Source organism: Oryzias melastigma, linkage group LG6, assembly GCF_002922805.2.
Source record: "Oryzias melastigma strain HK-1 linkage group LG6, ASM292280v2, whole genome shotgun sequence".
NCBI lineage: Eukaryota > Metazoa > Chordata > Actinopteri > Beloniformes > Adrianichthyidae > Oryzias > Oryzias melastigma.
The window spans coordinates 20,397,327-20,416,952 of NC_050517.1; the positions used below are offsets into that span (position 1 = coordinate 20,397,327).

The 19,626-nt window shown below is 40.3% G+C and overlaps 1 protein-coding gene across 14 annotated transcripts in view; it reads right to left on the reverse strand.

Annotated features, from left to right (window-relative positions):
* Nucleotides 1-19,626, reverse strand: part of mef2aa (myocyte enhancer factor 2aa) — a 72,804-nt gene that overhangs the window by 5,727 nt on the left and 47,451 nt on the right. For 2 of the 14 annotated variants that reach the window (XM_024281408.2, XM_024281407.2), the window contains exons 4-9: nt 12,983-13,114; nt 12,781-12,915; nt 9,992-10,214; nt 8,878-8,937; nt 1,937-2,121; nt 143-166 (exon numbers count right to left, since the gene is read on the reverse strand). In XM_024281408.2, the coding sequence (XP_024137176.1) occupies nt 143-166; nt 1,937-2,121; nt 8,878-8,937; nt 9,992-10,214; nt 12,781-12,915; nt 12,983-13,114 (759 nt within the window). The remainder of the gene's footprint in view (nt 1-142; nt 167-1,936; nt 2,122-8,877; nt 8,938-9,991; nt 10,215-12,780; nt 12,916-12,982; nt 13,115-19,626) is intronic. The other 12 variants (XM_024281411.2, XM_024281410.2, XM_024281409.2 and 9 more) reach the window with 12 other exon arrangements.

The window sequence follows — 19,626 nt, forward strand, 5'->3', positions numbered from 1 at the left end:
TCACAGGCAAAACCCAAAGCATGCAGTGTTAAAATATGATGCTGCTTGAATGTTTTCTGTCTGGCTGCCTTCACTGCCGACAGTTTAGCATCTACGGTTACCAGAAGCGGGTTAACACTTCAACCCTTTTGTCAACACTCACCAAATCCATTTCCTCCAACTCCGACTGCTCTCAACAGAAGAAAGAAGAGAGTTACAGAGAAAAAAGTGGAACAAACACTTTTGGGGAAATGGTGACGGCTGGTAAAGATTTACCATGAACTCAACAATCCTAAAAACTTGAATTTAAGAATGAACTCTTAGTCTTCCACCATCCAAAGTTTGAGTAATTCACAAAGATGTACAAAGTTCTGGTTTATTATAAAATCTTTTAGATAAGTGGGATTTGAATCAACCCAATCTCCAGTAGCTTCAGAGAAGCCTGCTTTCCGAGCTTCTGTGGGCAGAGAGGAGCGACAAAAAGCCCGTCTTCCTCTGGTGCTGCGGAACACACTGTGACCAGGCCAGCGCTCTTAATACCCGCACTCAATCAATAGCAGAAGGAAGACACGACAAGGGCGACAAGATATTATCTGGCTCATACCCTGGGCCCCTGATTAAGTCTTCATCTACACTCTGTCACAGTGAGATGTGATTAATTTAATACCATTATGGCCTAATGACAGGCTGTCTGCAGACCTGCCACAGCCTGCTCCCTCCGCCGCCTCCGCCGCTCTGAAATGTGACGCTGGGTCGGACGGGCCAGAACCAGCGCTTCATACGCCTCCTTACCTGTTTCCATTCACGAGAGGTGCTGCACGGATTCAACGAGCACACACAGCCGGCGACATGTTTAAACCATTAACTGTATAAGAGAACTGGACTGAGTGACCCCTCCCCCACTGCGGACGCCAAGAAACCAGAATCTCATTGGCCCAATCTGAATTCTTCCATTCTCCCTTCCCCGTCATTTAGCCCTCCAAATGGAGAGTTATGAAAAATGGTGTCTCATGATTTAGACATTACTTTCGTTTGATGGTGTCACCAAAAATCGCCAGTCCGCTAGCTTTAGCGTGGAGCTTCTGTGGCCCAAATAAACATAACAACGTGGTTTTATAACTTTAAAAACTGTGTTTTCCTCCGTTTGGATGATTGGATTTAAAAAATAAATTCCCTGGATACACTAAAAATGTCCCTAAGATTGGAGAGGAAGGGAGAAGAGAAGAATTCGTACTGGGCAATAAACAGCTATTACTTATACCATATTTGTGAAAATGACTATTCATGAATTTTTTTTGTTGTAGCGCAAGTTTATCAAGTTATAAACTGGCCAATCAGATGCCTCAAAAAGAGAATGTGGTGCCTGCTGGCCCCCCTTCAGATATTCAAAGCGTTTGATTGACAGATTCTTGGACCAATCAGTGCTTGCTAACGTCATTGGAAAAATCGGGCGATATCCGTACTGAGGAAAAATGGCGACTGAATTGACTTCATTTAGTTGGAACCTGAAATTTAGCATTTTCTATTGGTGTTGTCACAACCCTTTATTTAAGTCAATGGTTCCAACATGGCGACGGAGATATTGGGGAAAAATGGCGGCTGAATTGACTTCATTTGGTTGGAATTGGACGCACATAATTTTCTATGGGTGACGTCTTCCTTGCTCTGTCCAGTTCTCTATATATAGTCAATAGATGAGCTCTTAGTCAAACATCAATAAGATTTTTAGCTTTTTTTGGTTGGCAAATGCTTTAAATGTGATCAGAAAGGACCAGCTTCTCTTTTCCAGGTTAACAAAGTTCTGAGCAGGGTGAACACCTCATTCTGCTACACTGATGCCACACTGTCCCACTTTGACACGTGATCTAAAAGGCTTCAGAAAAAGGCTCCCGTCTGCCCTGCAGCAGTCACACTCCAACGCCCTCAAGCCCTGGATTCCGGCGTGCTCTGTACTCACCAGCGGGGGCATCATCCCCTTGCTCGATGGAGGGATGACAACCCTAAGGTCTGGCTTGCGGCTTCCCATTCCCATGTTCCCTCCGGGGGGCGGTGGAGACTTGGTGGGCATGACTTTACCCAAGCCGTTGCCGCTGGGCGTGCTGAGGAGGCCCGGCGAGCCCCTGGAGTTAACAAAGCCATTCCCTGCAGAGGGAAACGGTAACAGAAACACATCATGAAATTATGGACTGTGACTGACAACACTCGCAGTCATCAAGCAAAGCCTCGGCACTGTGCTGCTCTGCAGCTCGCCGCGGCGTGCGGCGTTAAGTGTTTCCGACCCTCTGGGAAGTTTTAATCGACTCCGATAATTATCCTGCACATTTACAAAAATAAAATGTCCATTTCAAAATTGATGAGCCTTTTATTTTTTATTGAGAGTGATCACATCAAGGGTGTTTTTTTTTTTTTTGGTGAAGTTCACAGACAAATGTACTGTGACTGCTTATAAGAAAGAAGTGGAATAAAAACCATAAAACACCGTCGTATTTTGCTTGTAGCTTTAGTCACGAACACAGCAGCATATTGTTAGATTTTTATCTTAACTTTCACACCTTCATGTTCATGTTAAGTCATTTCCTTTTTGTTCTACTCCCCCCCCCGCCTCTAATACTTTTTAAAGAAGTCTCATTATGACTCCTACTCTGTTCCACAACCAATGAATCTCGTGAAAGGATAACTGTTATCACTGGGTGCGGACGGATCATTGAAATGCAGTTCCAAAGCCTACTTGAGAAATAATTTTCACAGCATTTTTAAGTGTTACCGACTTCAGATGCTGTTTTTTTTCTTGTGTGAAGACTGGACACGTTAGTAGAGTATTTCAAATCTACAAGAGAAGAACTCACAAAAGGGAAACAAAACAGGTTTGATAATCTGTATCTGCTCACAGGTCTGCAGTGTGATTTCTTAGTGTTCACAAACACACTTAGAAACATAAGGCAGTGAATAGATCTGAAAACTACCAGCACTTTATCTGAGTAGTATCCACTTTTTATACAAAAAAAACAACAATTTGGATTTTAAGAAGAGGGGTGAGAAAGGATTAACTGTATCTTTTACAACATCAGCGGATCAGTAACACTTCAACAAGTTGCTGACTTCTCCATTGTGCTCAGTGTACCCCTGCAAAACAAAAAGTGAGCGCACAACAAGGAGGCCGTTGCGTACGCACATAATAGAACAATAGCCCCAGTGACTACAGATAAGGAGGGCAACAATTCATGGTCAAATAAACAGTTATGAAGCCCACAATAGTATCTCACAGCTGAATCAACAGTGTGTACAAGCAGCCATCGCCGTCAGCCCTGGCTTTGATCACACCGGACTTGGCTGCTGCGAGAAAAACAGTGTTTACAGAATTAGTACAGTAAATGTCCAGAGCCCCTAAAATAGCAAGCCTGATTAAAAGCAGCGAGGATGTCATCCGGCGAGAAGTTAGCGAAAATAGGATTTTGCGCAAAGGAATGGACTGTAATGTGGCAAATTGGCAAATAAAGGCTGGTCTGACGACAGTTGGTGATCGGAGTGATTTTACTGGGCCAGAAATCTGCCCCAGAACTGTTGTTGGAGGGAATGACAAACAGGTTGTTTTCACAACAGACATTTCTACTTAGAAGAGGGAACCGGCAACCCTATCATTAGTGAATGATCTGTTCTGCGTGCTGAGCCACAACTATCCCACGTTGTTGTTGTGATTGCAAACTCTGGGTTACTCACGCTTTAAATGATTCATGCTCAGTGTGTCAAGTTAGTTAGAGCTCTGGTCGGGCTCTTTTTATGGAGGCCACAAACATTTAAAGGACAACATTGTGGATCAAATGTGGAGCAAATCTGATGAAAATTGGTGTTCTTTTACTGATGATGGAGGACGTATGTCTAAAAAAATTAGTTTAAAATTGCATTTGTGACTATTACTTTATTTAAATTGTTTTGAATCAGGCACAGACAAAAATTGCTTATATGTTAAAGTAATAACTCTGGGCGGGCCACGAGCTCTGCTCCATTCTGATGCATCCACTTGTAGACAAATAGATCCATGAACGTCTTTGTTTTCCTTGTCTGAGCTGGAATCTGGCTCAAAACTGTACAGCAGGATATCTCCAATATTGTTCTACATGTCCGTTGCACCGATTGGAGGTCTGAGTGGCTTTAAGCAAGAGCGAGAGCGCATTAACAGATGGATGACGGGAAGTGGGGGTGGGCATACAGTCCCACCCACAATTCAGAGGCAAAATTTTTATTATTTTTGATTTCTGCATAAAACTAATCCTAGAAAACAACATTTTTTTTTAATCTTTTTTTTAATTTTGGATAAAAGTGGCAAAATCATAATTAAAAGACCACTTGGAGCATTTTTAAATAGTAAAAAAAAGTGAGACTTTAACCCAGGGATGGGCAAACTTTCTTACTCATGGGCCACAAAAGGTTCCTAAAACTTGACAGAAGGGGCGGACCAGGAGGAGATTTGTGGTGAGTTTTGGTGATTCACCTTGTAAAATAAAGAAAAAACACGGGATTTGCCTTAATTTTGATTGAAAATTACTTTAGAATAGTACATTTAGCAGTTTTTCTTTAAAAATTTTGGTAGAATATTCAAGTACCATAACAAGACACTGACGGAGCTTAAAAGTGTGAAAAATAACAAAAAAATAAAAACTAAAAAGTGTCCAAAGCAATAGCTGTGTGTTTTACATCCAGTCTACACATGTTCCGATTAGTCGGCTAATTGAAAAGTGATTAGTAATTAATCGCCTTTTAAAATAATCATTTGAGCCCAATGAGACATTCAGACTAATATCCATGGCTACAATAGGGCAAATATTCATTTTTACCGAAGAGATTTATTCATATTTCTAAAGAAAATGCGTTTGAAAAGACTAAAAGCGGAACCTTGTTTCAGTCGAATATGCAGGACTGTTTCATTAATGTAGTCTGGAGTCCAGACTGCCTGAGAGTGAAGACCGTTCACGATCAGAACAAAAAATCCACTTTTACCATTCAAGCCTTTATTTATTCATTGGGTCACTTTTCCTTTAGTGCTATTTTTATATTTATACTTTTGGGGAAAATATGCGGAAAGCGCTGCAGTTAAAACCAGTCTGTTACTATAATATTGGACCTCAAGTGATTTTATTTTGCTGCATTATTAGGACAATGTGTTAAACAATTAAATGTGTTTTTTTATATGGCTATATACAGAATGGCACTTTAAATAAAAAAAATAATAAATCCAAATGTAACTGCTTAAATTCAAATAAATAAAAAATGTAATGAACAGAGCTTCAGTGTTAGAGACTGAATATTTTAATAAATACATTGAAGAATTGAGCAAAGACGACAACCACGAGTTGACATGGAGCAGGGATGGATCACCTGATTATCCTGATGTCCCCCCTCCCCGTAGCTCTGTTTTCACACTTTCAGGGAATGGTTGTGTCTGCAAACTCACTGTGACTGAAGCCAGTGCAGCCTGACAGCAAGCTGGGTGTCTGTTCATTGTCCTAAATTAATCATATGGTCTAGAAGAGGCCATTATGTAAGACCTTGTGTTTCGTTTAAAGTTCAGCAAAAGTAAACACACCAAAAAGTAGTGTTCAAGAAGTATGTGTCATGCACCAAGTCGCCTCATTTAACATATTTATTTTACCAAAACTACGAAAAAATAGTCATTTTCTTATTTCATTTTCCTATCGACAAATAAATCCAGTTTATGATTTTTATAAGTGTTTCGGAAAACTTGCTGTTTGGTGACAATCCTGTGTGCAGCTGCCGATAAGTAAAACCAACAGAGGGTTTATATTATTGGACACAGTAAAAAAAAAGAAGTCAGAAAACACTGTACACCCAGTTTTCCCTCCATTTCACACAAATTTAATCTCATCAGTCAGTGGCAACGCTGCCAAGCTAGTGTGGAGATATCACATAACATATCTTCCATCTGCCCCCTTTGAAATGTCTGCACTCTGGGCAGAGCTGCAACTTGTGAAAAATCATAAATATGTCAGGAATGGTCATCTGACATCAGTCCCAGAGAGGTTAGTCCTCCTTGTAGTCTCTACTTTTCTACATACTTGGTACAAACAACAGCTGCAACATGTTCGCGCTTGGCCAAATGCTGACGCCTCCTGGCTCGGACACTACCCTGCCTGTGGTTTGACGCCCAGACTTAAGTGAATCACTTGAAAATGCTGAAAAGCTGTCATTGGTCGCTGATGGATTCTGTGGGAACAGTAAGATCTATCATATCTAATTTGATATTATTGAAGGTCAAGCTGCATGAAGGACAGAGTGATTCAGAAAGAGTTAAACTGCACCTGCCTGCAGAACTCTCACACTACATTTCAGCCGTGACAGCCCCTCTGGTCATTGTGTACCTAGGACTTAGTGGGATGACATGGCCTAAATACCGTCAGGGTTATGCTGGTGTAGGCAACTGACTGTGCCTCCATAGCCTTATAAGGGCGACCCCGGGTAATGGGGGGGGAACAGATGCACCTGTCAATAGATGGACGGGAACAGGGGGAGGACTACGTTGAGGTGACAAGTTCACCTGTCGATAGCAGGGGACAACGTAACACATTAGCCTACTTGGTGTCACTTTTTTTGGTAAAAATCCCACAAATGTAAAGAAAGTATTTTGTGAAGTTTTTAAAACAAAGCTCTTTTATTAACCTTTAAAAACTAGAGCTTTAGCCCCAGTGTTTACATTCTTTTGATTCTCGTAACTCTTCAACTGTTTAAGTAATTAATTCCAACGCATTATGAGACAAGCAGTCCTGTGCAGATATGCAACACTTTACGTCGGGGTGTTTGAATCCTGACCTCGAGGGCCGGTGTTCTACATGATTTCCAACCCTGCCATTGAAGCTCCTAATTGGCTAAACACACCTGATCCAGGTAATCAAATGCAAATAACACAGGATTTCTGGGAAACTAGCAGGAAAATGGCCCTCGAGGCCGGGATTCAGACACTAGGGGTGTGCATTGCAAGAGTCTGGCGATACGATACATATCGTCATGTCATGATACGATACTTATCCTGATATAACTCAAGGCAGTACCAAACAATATTTTTCTATTTTTTTTAAATAGGAATTCTTAAGAATTATCAGAATATTAATACATTTGACACAAAAGTAAAATTGTAAAGTATATGATCAGAATATTAACCGCAACTGTATCTCATAAACAAGTTGCTTTTACCCAAGAAAATTCATGGTGAATTTTTTTTTTTTTTTGAAAACAAAAGTAAGTCTGAACTACATGTTTGCTTTTAAAAAATTATTAAATAACACCTAGGAGGTATTTTTAATCAATACAAGTATCGCCAAAAAAAGTATTGCGATATTTAATTTAATCGATTTTTTCTTACACCCCTACAGAGTTATTTTAGGTGCAAAGCCAATATGAAAAATCGCTTTCTTTACGCATCAGAATGAGCTAATTCAAGTTGATAGCGTAAAAGCTCAAAGATTTAATGGCGTATCAAAGAATGTGTGTTAGTAAGGTGTTGCCAGTGACATCTGTGGTGTTATATATACATGGTGATCGGATACCAGGCTTTAAAGATGGGCTCTGCAACCTTTAACGCTAAAAGTTCTTATGGACCAAAACTCAGCGAGATCTGCAAAATTTCACCTCAAAGTTAGAAAAATACAATATATTTATGTTTTTGTGGCCATTAAGCCATTCATTTATAAATTATAGCTTTGAAATGTTCTCTACAATTGAGTTTTTCTATATATAACAAATTCACTTTTGACAATACCACATTCAAGTTTCTTTTAAAATAAAACACATCCTCTGTTTAATCAGGTCCTCCAGCAGATTTAATTTAATTAAAAATGCAAAAAACATGAGATTTTATATTATTATGACTTTTGTGTTCCTTTATCCTTTTTTTCACTAGTAAATAAAACTGTGACAACATTAGAGTTATTATTTTAAAATCTATACATTTAAATGCAATAAGATAATGTTGCTCTGATTATAAACCACTCTGACAGTAGATTAAACCTTTTACCATCATTTTAATTAGTTAGACCCATCTGACACATCAAAAATCTAAATCTAAATTAGTTAATTAGTTATGTCTGAAGTTTTCTTCGAATCCAAAGAGCCACATGGGGCTCTGGAGCGTCAGGTTGCAGACCCCCGCTTTAGACTAATGCATGTCCAAAGTCTGGCTCGTGGGCCACATGCGGCCTGTGTTCAAATTACAAAAGGCCCGCAGGCTCTTTTCATAAAATTAATAATATGCAGCCCCCAGCACATCGTAAGAACCATTATTTCTTGATTGTGATTAGTTAAACTACATTATAAGCCATCGTAAATATTTGGCTACAACCTGTGGTTACTTGACCTTCAGAGCCCTAAGGGCCAAATAATAAAAAAAAAAGATTTGTTTCAGTGATCAAAACCACAGTGGTTTGTACTTTGATAAAAGATAGCCAGTTGGGTTAATTCCCTGTTTGTATGATTTAAATGTTGACTTTGTGCATTTAAGAGTGAATAATATATAACATTTTTATGTGATCCTAGATTTATGGTCGACTTTTTTCTTTATTTCATTTGTCTTTAAATCAGAAATTGACAGTATTTTTGGTAAAAAATGTATTTGCATATAATTATGTTATATGTGAAGAAATAGATATTGCAAAAAGAGTTCAATGACTAATTAATATGATGTTATTCTCGCACATTTTCCCTTCAAACAATCTGTCCTTTGCAAAAATTTTGGACCCCCCTGATATACATGGTGACTATTACTGTGGGTTTGTAATAGATATCTGATAAGTGGTCTGTAAGTTGTTACTAGCGGATACAGTTCTCAAGCTAAGCATGAGGTCTATTGGGCAGAGGTACAGAAAGTTAACGAACCTCTCCTAAAGAACTTACCCGCTGGGCTGGAGCCCGAGCCACTTGGCACTGAAAGGTCTGTGGTATCCAGCATGCCACCTAATGAGATGCACAGAGTGACATGATTACCCATCTGCATCCTTTTGAGAGATAGCAGAAGTGTGTGATGGAGGCGCCAGACCGGACATGAAACTGTCAAACAGATCCATCCTCTCAAGCACACAAAAGAGTGGCTTGTGTTCCATCAGTGTCATGGCGGTGGGCAAATTGTTAAATATATGATTCAGAAGAGCAGCATCAGCGCGCTGTTTGTGCTTAGCATGCTTATAAAGAGGAGAGCATTCCACCTAAAGCATGCACCTTCAGCATGCGAGTATTAAGGTGTTGGAAAACAGGATTTTCTCTGAGATGTTTTTGCACCGTAAACTGAAAGTCCATGTAAAATTGAATACCTTTTTTTAATTTTTGAAACATGCTTATCTGATGTGAACTGTGACGAAGAGGAAAAACAAAGAGACGTGTGGATGACTGCACGTTGAAAAGGAGTTATTTTCAGGACCACGCATTCAGTAAACCCCCTTGCAAGTGGGCAGTTACCAACCAGTTTCGATGTGTGGTTAAAATTGAAAGAGGTATTTCACACCATACAGCATGTCCTTCTATCAAATGCAGAGCGAAAAAAAACGTTTGGACCAATTGGGCCAAAGCAACCATACAAGTCAGAATGAGATCACTTTCCAAGAACACTTCTTGTATGGTAAATGGTGTGATAATGAGCATTTTAGGGGGAAGGAAGACCTCAAATAAACATGAGTCAAGCAGTGTCAGTTTAAAGTTGATCAGTGGTGTTCAGGTGGTAGACATCCCTAACGTTTGTCCGAACAATGAGACAGGAAGTGTGAAAGCAGCCTCATTGGTGTGGGCTAGGTGTGAGGCAAGAGCTAGTCTTTGGAAATAAATGCGTCTGGCCACACATAAAGCAACGTTGTTTTACGCACAGGAAGAAGTCTCATGTCTTTGTTGTTTTCACAAAGCTCAATATTTAACACCGACGTGGGAATAGCATTAATCTTCTCAATCAATTAGAACCAGAACATCCGTGACAACTTGCTGCCACAACACACATCCAACAATAAAGTCGTTGCTCACTAACCTGCACCGCCGGCACTGGTCGGCCTTTGAGATCCTCCACCGGATCCAGCGTTCCGGTGCACGGAGGTCTGTGGGGGGGACAGCATCCCGCTCTCACTCAGCGAGGCGGTGGCTGCTGCGAGGGCTTGGCTGCCTGGGTTCCCTCCCGCCTGGTACATGGCGTTTGGATTGGAAACCGGCACGGCCACGTGCATGGAGAAGTTCTGCTGGGGCAACGCTGCGGGCTAAAGGAAACAGACAACACAAATATTAACAGGCGGCGCACACCAAAACCCAGAGTCTGAACACTGTGATGGGTCATACCAACACATTCTAACCCCCAAGGTGTCACATATTGACATTTGGTTAACACCCCCTCTGCATTACTTTTTGACATTTTGGGTGTTCCCAACTCATCATTGCTGTTCATAAAATCAAGGGTCCATTCTTGGGTAACGGTACCGAATGCAGTGCCGGATGCACACTGGTCCTTGAGACACATCTAGTACTGGTACCCTAACCAGCGTCAGGTACTGGTTCGGCTCCAATACCGCATCTGGTCTGGTGTCGGATTAAGGTTAGGGTAGGACCGGCCCTGGGCATAGGAACCCAGGCGGCTGCCTAGGGCACCATCTGGAGGAAGGGCACCAAATTGCAGTGATTATATATTTTTTTCTTTTCTTTGTTAAACTGTTTGACGCACCACTCACCACATAATAATTTAAAAATGTAAATTAAACTAAAGATTTATTGTAATTTATAACTCTCCCTTCCTGTCGCTGTTACTGTCTGGGTTGGGGGAAGGAGAGGGGGGTGCGCTGTTGCCACTGTTTGTGCTTCCTTTAAAAGGAAGAGGAAAAAAAGGAAGAGGAGGAAACACAAGTTCAAAGAAGAGGTTTGTCTGTTATACTTATTTTCTTGCAAATTCACTCAAAAAAATTCAAAATTCACTCATTCAAAAAAACACAAATTTATCTAGTGTTTTTTTTTTCCACCAAAGCCTTTAACAGCTCAAATTCCCTACTTTCCAAAAGATTATTGGTTTATTGGTGGCACAGTCAGTTAGTGCACTTGATTTAAAACTTGAATTAAGTTACCCAATTTGAATCCCCTCTCTGGCAATCTCAAACTCTACGAGGTGTGCCAAATTCTTTTTCTGCCTGGGGTGCCATGCAGCCCAGGGCCAGGTCTGGGTTAGGTTACCGGAACAAGTTTTGGGTACCGGTGCACTACGGGTCGCGGTACTGGACCGGTTCTCGTTCACAGGCCCGGAGGTTGGGAACAGCCAGTACATTGAAAAATGACGACTAGTAGGGGTTCTTAACCAAACCTCAATATGTGATGACTTGGGAGTGAGAAAGGTCATAAACAGGAAAGTTTCACTGAGGGGTTACTTTTGATGATCTCATCAACTCAAACCATTTTAAACACATTTAATAGGTACAATGCATTACTTTTCAACTCTAAACACCTTAAAAAGCTTTATTACAAACATCAATACAGAAAATCCAGAACGTCAGTGCATACACAAAACAGAGAGCAAATAACCAGATGACATGCATACAGGTGATCACTTTAGCGTTGCAACAGTCAGCACTTAAGACACAGCTTCAGAACAACAAACTGGAATTTGTTTCCCTCCACAGCAGACAATGGTGAGATCTTCAGCTACGAGAATCCCAACTCATTTGCATCTGCCTCCACAGTGCTGACTGTGCTGAGAGTTAAGTGAGAACAACAGGTGCCGGTGAGAGCGCTTCACTACAGAGTTATCCAGTCAGCCAGGCTGGCGTTGTAATTAGTTTGTTAATGGCAAAGTGATGTTCTTCATGTCAGGAAAGAAGAGAAAAAAAAACAGCTGCTAAGTAGCATCTGATCTTGCACAAGTTTAAAACCGTCATGCATGATAAGATCACAAAAGACGTGTGACATTTTCGATCGTCCGCCAGCGTGCTCCTTGATGCGGAGCAGATATACTCTTGTAATTTTTTATTCTTTTTAAACTGGTTTTTAAAGGCTGTAAAGAAGAAGTTAAGGAAAAAAAACAGAAAAATAGTTTTGGGTTAAATAGGGGGTCCCCAAACTTTTTCTTGTGAGGGCCACATAACGGTTTTCTTCTCTTACGTGGGGTCGGTTTGTAGGCTAACAGAAAAAGTCACAATCAGAGGGTGTGTCTAAACATTTATGGTTTTCCAGAAAGCCACACATAGCCAAATTTAAAATAATTCCTTTCGGTAAACATTTTAATGATTAAACTATGTTCAGATTGCAGAAGGTGGAATAAAAACTTGCGTTCTATGTGGGTGTCGATCAACCAGGTTGAAAAAAAGTGTGTTTGGGGGGCGGGCCAAATGTGGAGGCGGGCCAGATCCGGCCTGCGCGCCGTTGTTTGGGGACCCCTGGGTTAAACAAGTAAATACGTCTACAACACCAAAAAAATAAATAAAAATATGCATCCTTTTAGGGTAAATAAAACTTGATTTATGACCTCTAAGTTCTTATAGTTTTATTTTGAAAAAGCTACAAATAGCAGAAGCATGCAACATTTGAACCTTTTAATTACATGTGATCTTATCAGGGTGTGCCGAAACAAATCAACAGGAGTGCACACCCAGTTGTGGGTGCATTTTTTTCTAAAAGGTACAGTAGTTGTGAAAGAAGTTAAAAAAATAAAATAAAATAAAATAAAAAAAGATTCCGGAGGGAAAACAAAGAAAAAAGAGTTGAGTGAGCAAAAAAAAAAAAGAACGGAAGAAAGAATATCCTTTGCGCCACATAGTCAAGCAAGAACGTTGCATATACAGTACTTACGATTTTATGATTTCTCATCATATTATCAAACTCTTCATTAATTTTTTTATACTTTTCTTCTGTGTGAGGAGTGAGGACATATGAGGCATCAGGGTCCGGGCTATCACAACCTCTGTGTTCTTTCTTGTTTAGCGCCTGTAGTGAACATCAACATAAAGACAGGAATGAACACAAAATAGCAGAGGGCAGGAAAAGTACTTACACCACAGCGCTTGTACATTAAATCACTCTCTTCGCCTAGTTTGCCGAAATGGTCGTCCATGAGGGGGCTGTGCCCGAAACAGTCATCGGGATCGGGACTAGCACAGTCATTATGGCCTTTGTTTCTCAATTTCTGAAATGAAATTGCACATTTCAAATGACAAAGAAATACAAAGAATCTGGCTCTGTGTTTTGCTACTCTTCTCCCACAGTACTGTGCAACTTTTTTTGGGAAGCTACAATACAATTAACCCTTTAACACCCGAGCTCCAGTGTTTATGTTCTTTGATTTACTTTAACTATTCAACTGTTAACACAATCATCGTTATTCCAGTAGATTCTGAAGGAGAAAAGCGGTGCTTTTCTCCTTCAGAATCTACTGGAATAACGATGATCGTGTTAATGATTGAAAAATTACAGTATATTAAAGATTTATTGTTTAAGCATCAGGTGTTAAACGATTAAAGAGAAATGCTATCTCATTGAAACATAATTCTGCCAGAATTCTGTTCAAGAAAAGTTTTCAAAACTTTGTTTATCAAAAAAAAATAATGATTTAATTCAAATTTTATGCTGAAGACGAACATGAACACATGTTGCAGCAATGACAGGCTGTTAAACTCCTTTACCACAGGGTGATAAAAGAAAAAAAGGTGAGATGTCTCTTCATTTTGTCATACTTAATAGGAACGAAAGTCTTCAATTTTTCCTTTTTCTTCTTCTTGAGTACCCTCTTCTCCATCCATGTGTGATTTTTTTCCTTTTCTTTTTTTGCCTTTTTTGTGTGTGTGTTCATTTTTCATTTCATTTCAGTTCCCATAATCCATCCATCTGGTGGATGGCACATCCAGGCTGTTCCTCGGTACGGCTGTCACTAGTGGGATCTTTCTCACAGTTAATGCATGAATAAAAGTGATTATCAAACGTGGTTAAATATGCTTATCTGAGCATGAAATTGAGCAATTATAATAAAAGCAAAGAGCTCGTAAGGGTAGTGTGCTGTGGATTTATGAAGAGAATACTCGAAACTTTTGAGGAGGGGGAAAACATATCAGACAACTAAACACTTTCTTTCTGACTGTTCCCTGCTCCTCATTACAGCTCTGAATAGCCGTGTTAACAAGACTTGCTGACAGCATGTGACAGCTTGTGATATCAAGGAAGTGTACATCAAAACATGATTTATGTGAAGCTCTGAAGCCTCCTCTATCGGGCTGCTGCAGGTCCACAACGGCTCCCTGCCCTCTCTATGGATTGCCTTGGGGGGGCCTCGTCTCTACAGGAAGGTCAGTGACTTCTGTGGATGTGGGGGTCAGAATGTGAGTCGGAGAAGAAGAACGTATACTCACTAATGAGACCTCACTCTCTGTGTCTGGTCCCTATCAACTGGCAGTGTGGAAAATGTGCCTGTGTGCGCATGAGAGTAACAGAAACTATATGAGTGGGAGTGCGTAGTGCATATGTGCAATGTCTGTGTGTGGCAAGCAAAGGGGTGGGGGGTAGCGCTACAGCTGCTGCATCCTCTGACAGTGATCTGACAGCACACTTAGGTCTTTTCAGACAATGTGACTAACCCATTGTCACTCACCGCAACCTCAATATAAGCTACAGCTCCTAAAACCTGCGGCTTGGCACTACAAAGCCCCCATACTTCTGCTCTTTATGATCAGTTGATGTCAATTTCCTAAAGGCTCCCCCCCTTTGCTAATTATTCATAAATTAAAGTGTCTGAGGTATAATTTTTTAAGGCATAACAACAGTGTTAATCAGCACCATGCAGACAGAATTGTGTCATCAGCGAAGATGGAAAGAAGAAAGTTGGGAAAAACACCTACTTATATCCAGAGCGTCCACAATGCCCGAAGGAGACCAAGAGAAAGAAGTCCTCTGGATAATGAATGACCGTTGCCGCACCACAGATACATTACTGCTTGGTGTGGTACAGAGCAGAGACATTCTTCTCATTCTGAGAAAACGCCTCGCTGGTTCATTTCCTGTTTACTAAGGCACCCTCTTTAGTTAGGGTCCTGAAAGGCCTGTGTTTACTGGAGTTAAACTATGCACTTTCTCCATGAGGGAGTCAAAGATCTGATCTCAACCTGCAAATTTAAGCTTGAACCTGCTTATTATGGGGAATATTGCGGTCGGCCTGGTCGGGCACAGCTGCGCAAGATGGGCAATGTTGTGCTACTTTCACAACAAGATTGGCCAGTCTTCAGCGGACACACCCATTGGCCTGAACCATGTAGGGAGGGGCTGTAGCAGCACTTGGGAGCAGACACTGCTCAGACTTTGTCTAGATGTAGTGCATTTTACTTGTTCAAAATGTTTATGAACCTTGTTGTGTATGGACGGTAATCAAACATTCAAGTCAGAGAACATGAATGCAGCTTTTTATTCATTGACTGTTTTGGATGCCCCAAAGAGACTTCCAACAACTTCCAGTTAATGGATGACTAAGTAAGCACATGGCCAAACAGGTGCAAGTCTTCCAAACACCTGTCGAGACATAGATTCACATGTTGGCCGATCAGAAGCCTACCAGGAAAAACATGACCATGCCCGGGGGTATCCCCAGAGGCCATCCAACCAACAGATTCGCTATGTTCTTAGGTATTCTATTACAGACACAAGAGCTATTTACCACTCTGTTAATAACAGTACATTGAAACCATACAGAAGTCTATAATTTACCAATTGTAGTAATAATAGGACAAAACAAGAATAACTCGTGCAATCTATCTACAAGGTCTCAAAGGTCAAATCCAAATTCTTCCCCTAAGGAGTAGGGTTATCCGAAACAGTTTTTATAAGGGCTAACCCTTGCGGGGGAGGTAAGCAATTTTCTTCGAGTGGGTGCGCTCTGAAGCACAGAAGTCTACATTTAAGTATGACGTTTTAGTATGAGTTTTTAAAGCTATAAAACCAATATTGTTATGTATTTCCGAGCTCTAGCAGCTCCGCGCTAACGTAGCTGACCGGCGACTAATCATGATGTCATCAAGCGGGAGTAATGTCGGAATATGAAGACACTATTTTCCTATAACTCTCCGTTTAAAGGGCTAACGCCAATCGTTTTGGTATTTGGTCTTTTTTTTCTATCCGCGTCAATTTTGGCAGGAAGTTGCACCAAGACGTAAGAATGTCCAGTTAACTTTTAAAATATAACCAATTTTACACTATAAAATACAGCGATTGATGAATCGGATCATATTTTTTTTTTTATCTAAACATACTGTAGAAATGGGGAAGAATTCAGATTTGGCATCATAGGTGTGCAAAATACAAACAGACAATTCAGACAATTATTGGTAGAAATGTTCAAATCAAATATAAGCCTTGAGTAATTGATTACTGCATCTATTGGACAAACCTTTCTGCAAGTGCATTTCTACATGTCCATCAGGGTGCTTATGTGATACATCAACTTCACTTAGAAATGTTTTCCACTGCGGGAAGCTTTAAAGCTTTGTTATTGACCATTGTTATTAACCTTGCTGTTACCATGGGAAACCACTGGGCAAAGTAAGTGCCTCCTCAAGTTTGTAGTACATGCTCAGTACAGGAGGCTGAAGGAGCAATGAGGAGAAACTTTGCTCTCCAACTTTGATGAGACATGAAACTTTTCAGGGACATAAAAATGAATAATAAAACTTTTATGTTGGCTTAAAAACTCCAGATTTGCTTTGAGTTTTTATACTTTTATTTAATAATAAAAATGAGCAAAAATCATCAACAGTACCTCTTAAGAGTTGCCGAATAAATTTGAACAATTTGTGCTGTATCAACCACTTTATGTAACTTGTTTATAAAGTGTACAACACCATAAAAAACTAAATGGTGGGGAAAAGAAGGCATGTAGCGGTTAAAAGTCTCACTTCACATTTGTGGGGGAGACGAGAGCACATGACTTTTCCACAAGTTCTGAATCACTTGAAGCAACTTTGTGACTCGGAGTGAAAAGGGAGCTTTAAAATAGCATTGGTTTTAGGAAAAGAACCTACTGGCTGGTCCACCAATGCTCTGATACAAATCCATTCATGGGAAAACAGCCTGTAGAGAAATAAAGTGAAGCACATCATGAATGTTTAATCCATCGAGTTTCTGCTCCGGCCTTCCTCTAAGTACACAGAAGCTATAGTTTAACCAGTTGCTGTGCAGCGGCCACCCCTCACCTCATTTCAGCTGGATCCCCAGCGCCTCTCACGTTGCACTGCTGTGAACTACCACCGCTACCTGCGGTTGCACCAAGCGAGATTGCATGCTAATCCTTATGACGTTGCTATTGTGTCCAGGCCGTTCCGCATAATGCACTTCTCAAAGAGCTTCTTTGAACCCGATCGCACCAAGAAATCAGCATAGAGGGGTAGCTGATAGGAAAGCTTTTATCTACTAAGGAATATTTACTGTTACATAACACCATACCAGACTTCCCCTACCATCATGCTCCCTTTCCCCTGTGGTGCAGTTCTCTGCACTTGAGGGGGGAAAAACAAGCTTTTTTGGGTTTGGTTTCTGTTCTGAATCTGCTTTAGTCCAACACTAGGTTACTGTAATAAAGGAATCCTTCTCTCTCCATTTGTCACCACACACTGTGACGTGTGAGAAAGTGAATATTAGATAAGGAGGACTGTGTAATTCCCATTTTTCCTTTAACCTCATGATCATTATACATTTAAAAAAATGGGCTGATATCAGGATATGAGGTTGGATTAATGTTCTTTCTTTAGACTACTCTATTGTGTCATTACTCAATGGACAGAAAGAGCAGCAGAAGGAAACAAGCTCACAGCTTGACTGTTTGCATCATGTTTCGACATTGTTTTCTTGCAACTGCCAAAGAAACAACATACAATCATTTATTTGCTTCTGGTCTAAAAGTCTGTGCACATTTTTGTGAATTTAGAAAAAAGGCAAATCACATTTAAGATGACATATTTTTGGTCAAAATACAGAAAATAAAAATGATGTTCCCAGTTATATAGTTGTCACACACCTGGCTGTGTGAAGTTTGTATTCCGCTGGGGGACCAATAAAAGCTCAGGAACCATTTGGTAGTTTAGCCCCCTAATCCAACCTCTTAATGCTTGGTGTCAGGCAGGGAGGCATTGGGTCCTATTTTAAAGTTTTTTGTATTAATCCAACGCAGATTTGAACTAATGACCTTCCAGTGTGAGAGTGGACACTCTACCACAAGGCCACTGAATTAATTAGTAAAAGTGCGATTTTTTTTTTATATTATCACGAAAAGTATATGAATTTAATTTATTGTCAATATTAAAAAAAATAAATAAAAATACTTGTGTTTTAAATGAAAATGGAATATAATTTTCACAGTTGATGTAATGTTTGGGATTTCCATTTAAACCTATTTCTGTCCACCAACGAAATGCATCCAGGATGCATGAACAGCTGTATCAGTATGTTATTTTAAAAGTTGAAAACAAGGTTGGTAGCTACAAGTATTTTAAATACACTCTTAATATGGCTAATATGTAGCGTGTATGAACAAGTATGAGTTACTATGAAGACAAATAATAAAGACTGACTGATTGATGGACTTATCTCGGACTACTCTCTCACTTAATGTGCCTTATAGTTTGGCACACCTTAGTTATAAGTTAAAAAATAGACCATTTATTGACAATGTGCCTGACAATAAATATGGTGCGAAAAATGTGGGTAATGTATTTTCTGTTTGCTTTGGTTGGGTGTTTTATAGTTGGGCTTTCTCACACTTTATCTAATAACTAAAACATTTTTAATTGCTGTTATTTTTGCCCTTTAGTATGTTAAAGGTGCGCAAAACTTTTAAAAGAAACCAAAGTGTATTTGAATTATTAAGGAATGTGTATTTTCTTTTTTTTGGCATTCTAATCTAAAGACTGAACATGGAAAAAACAGTACGACTACACACAAAGAAATTATATTTGACAACATATTTCCAAACATTCAGCTCTTTCTCCCTGTTTTGTGTCTGCCTGGTCACTGAGTGGATCATTAGTTGTCGGGGCCACTGAAACAGTACCCTCAACCCTGAACTCCCATTCCTGCTTCCCTCTAAAATATTCATGAGGACAATTAGGAGTTCCGATAAGATGAGTACGGAGGACTCAGGGGCGCGCGGCAAAGAAGGCAGGATGTTACTTCTTTTCAGCAACACTCTATACCCCCATCACAGAGCTGTCTTCATCAATCTGTGACCTGACAGCCGGTCTCTTCACCCTGAGTCAAGCCAGGCGCTCATGAGAATGTGGCAAAGTGCCATTCTGCTCTCCTCTGCCGACAGGCTTTGCTCTGTCCTCTCCTCTGGACACAAGGGGGCTGGCCCCACAGCCCCAACAATGCAAGCGGGGCAGTAGAATTGTTGCAAAAACCTCTCTCACATGAGCAAGGACTTACTTTAGCCACGAAGCAATGCCACCAACACGTTTTCCCTCCCAACTCATCATTTCCCTCGTGCTATCTTATGGGGTTCAGATGACCCTAGCCTTAAAGTGCAGTGTTATCCGTCCCATGAAAAATGTGGATGAAGGTGGACAGGATTTCCTGTCTGCCAGTGACACCAGTGAAAATCAAAAATCATTGAAAAAAAAAGTTCTTGTGTGGTCCAGATGACCCAACTCCCATCATCAACATACCTAG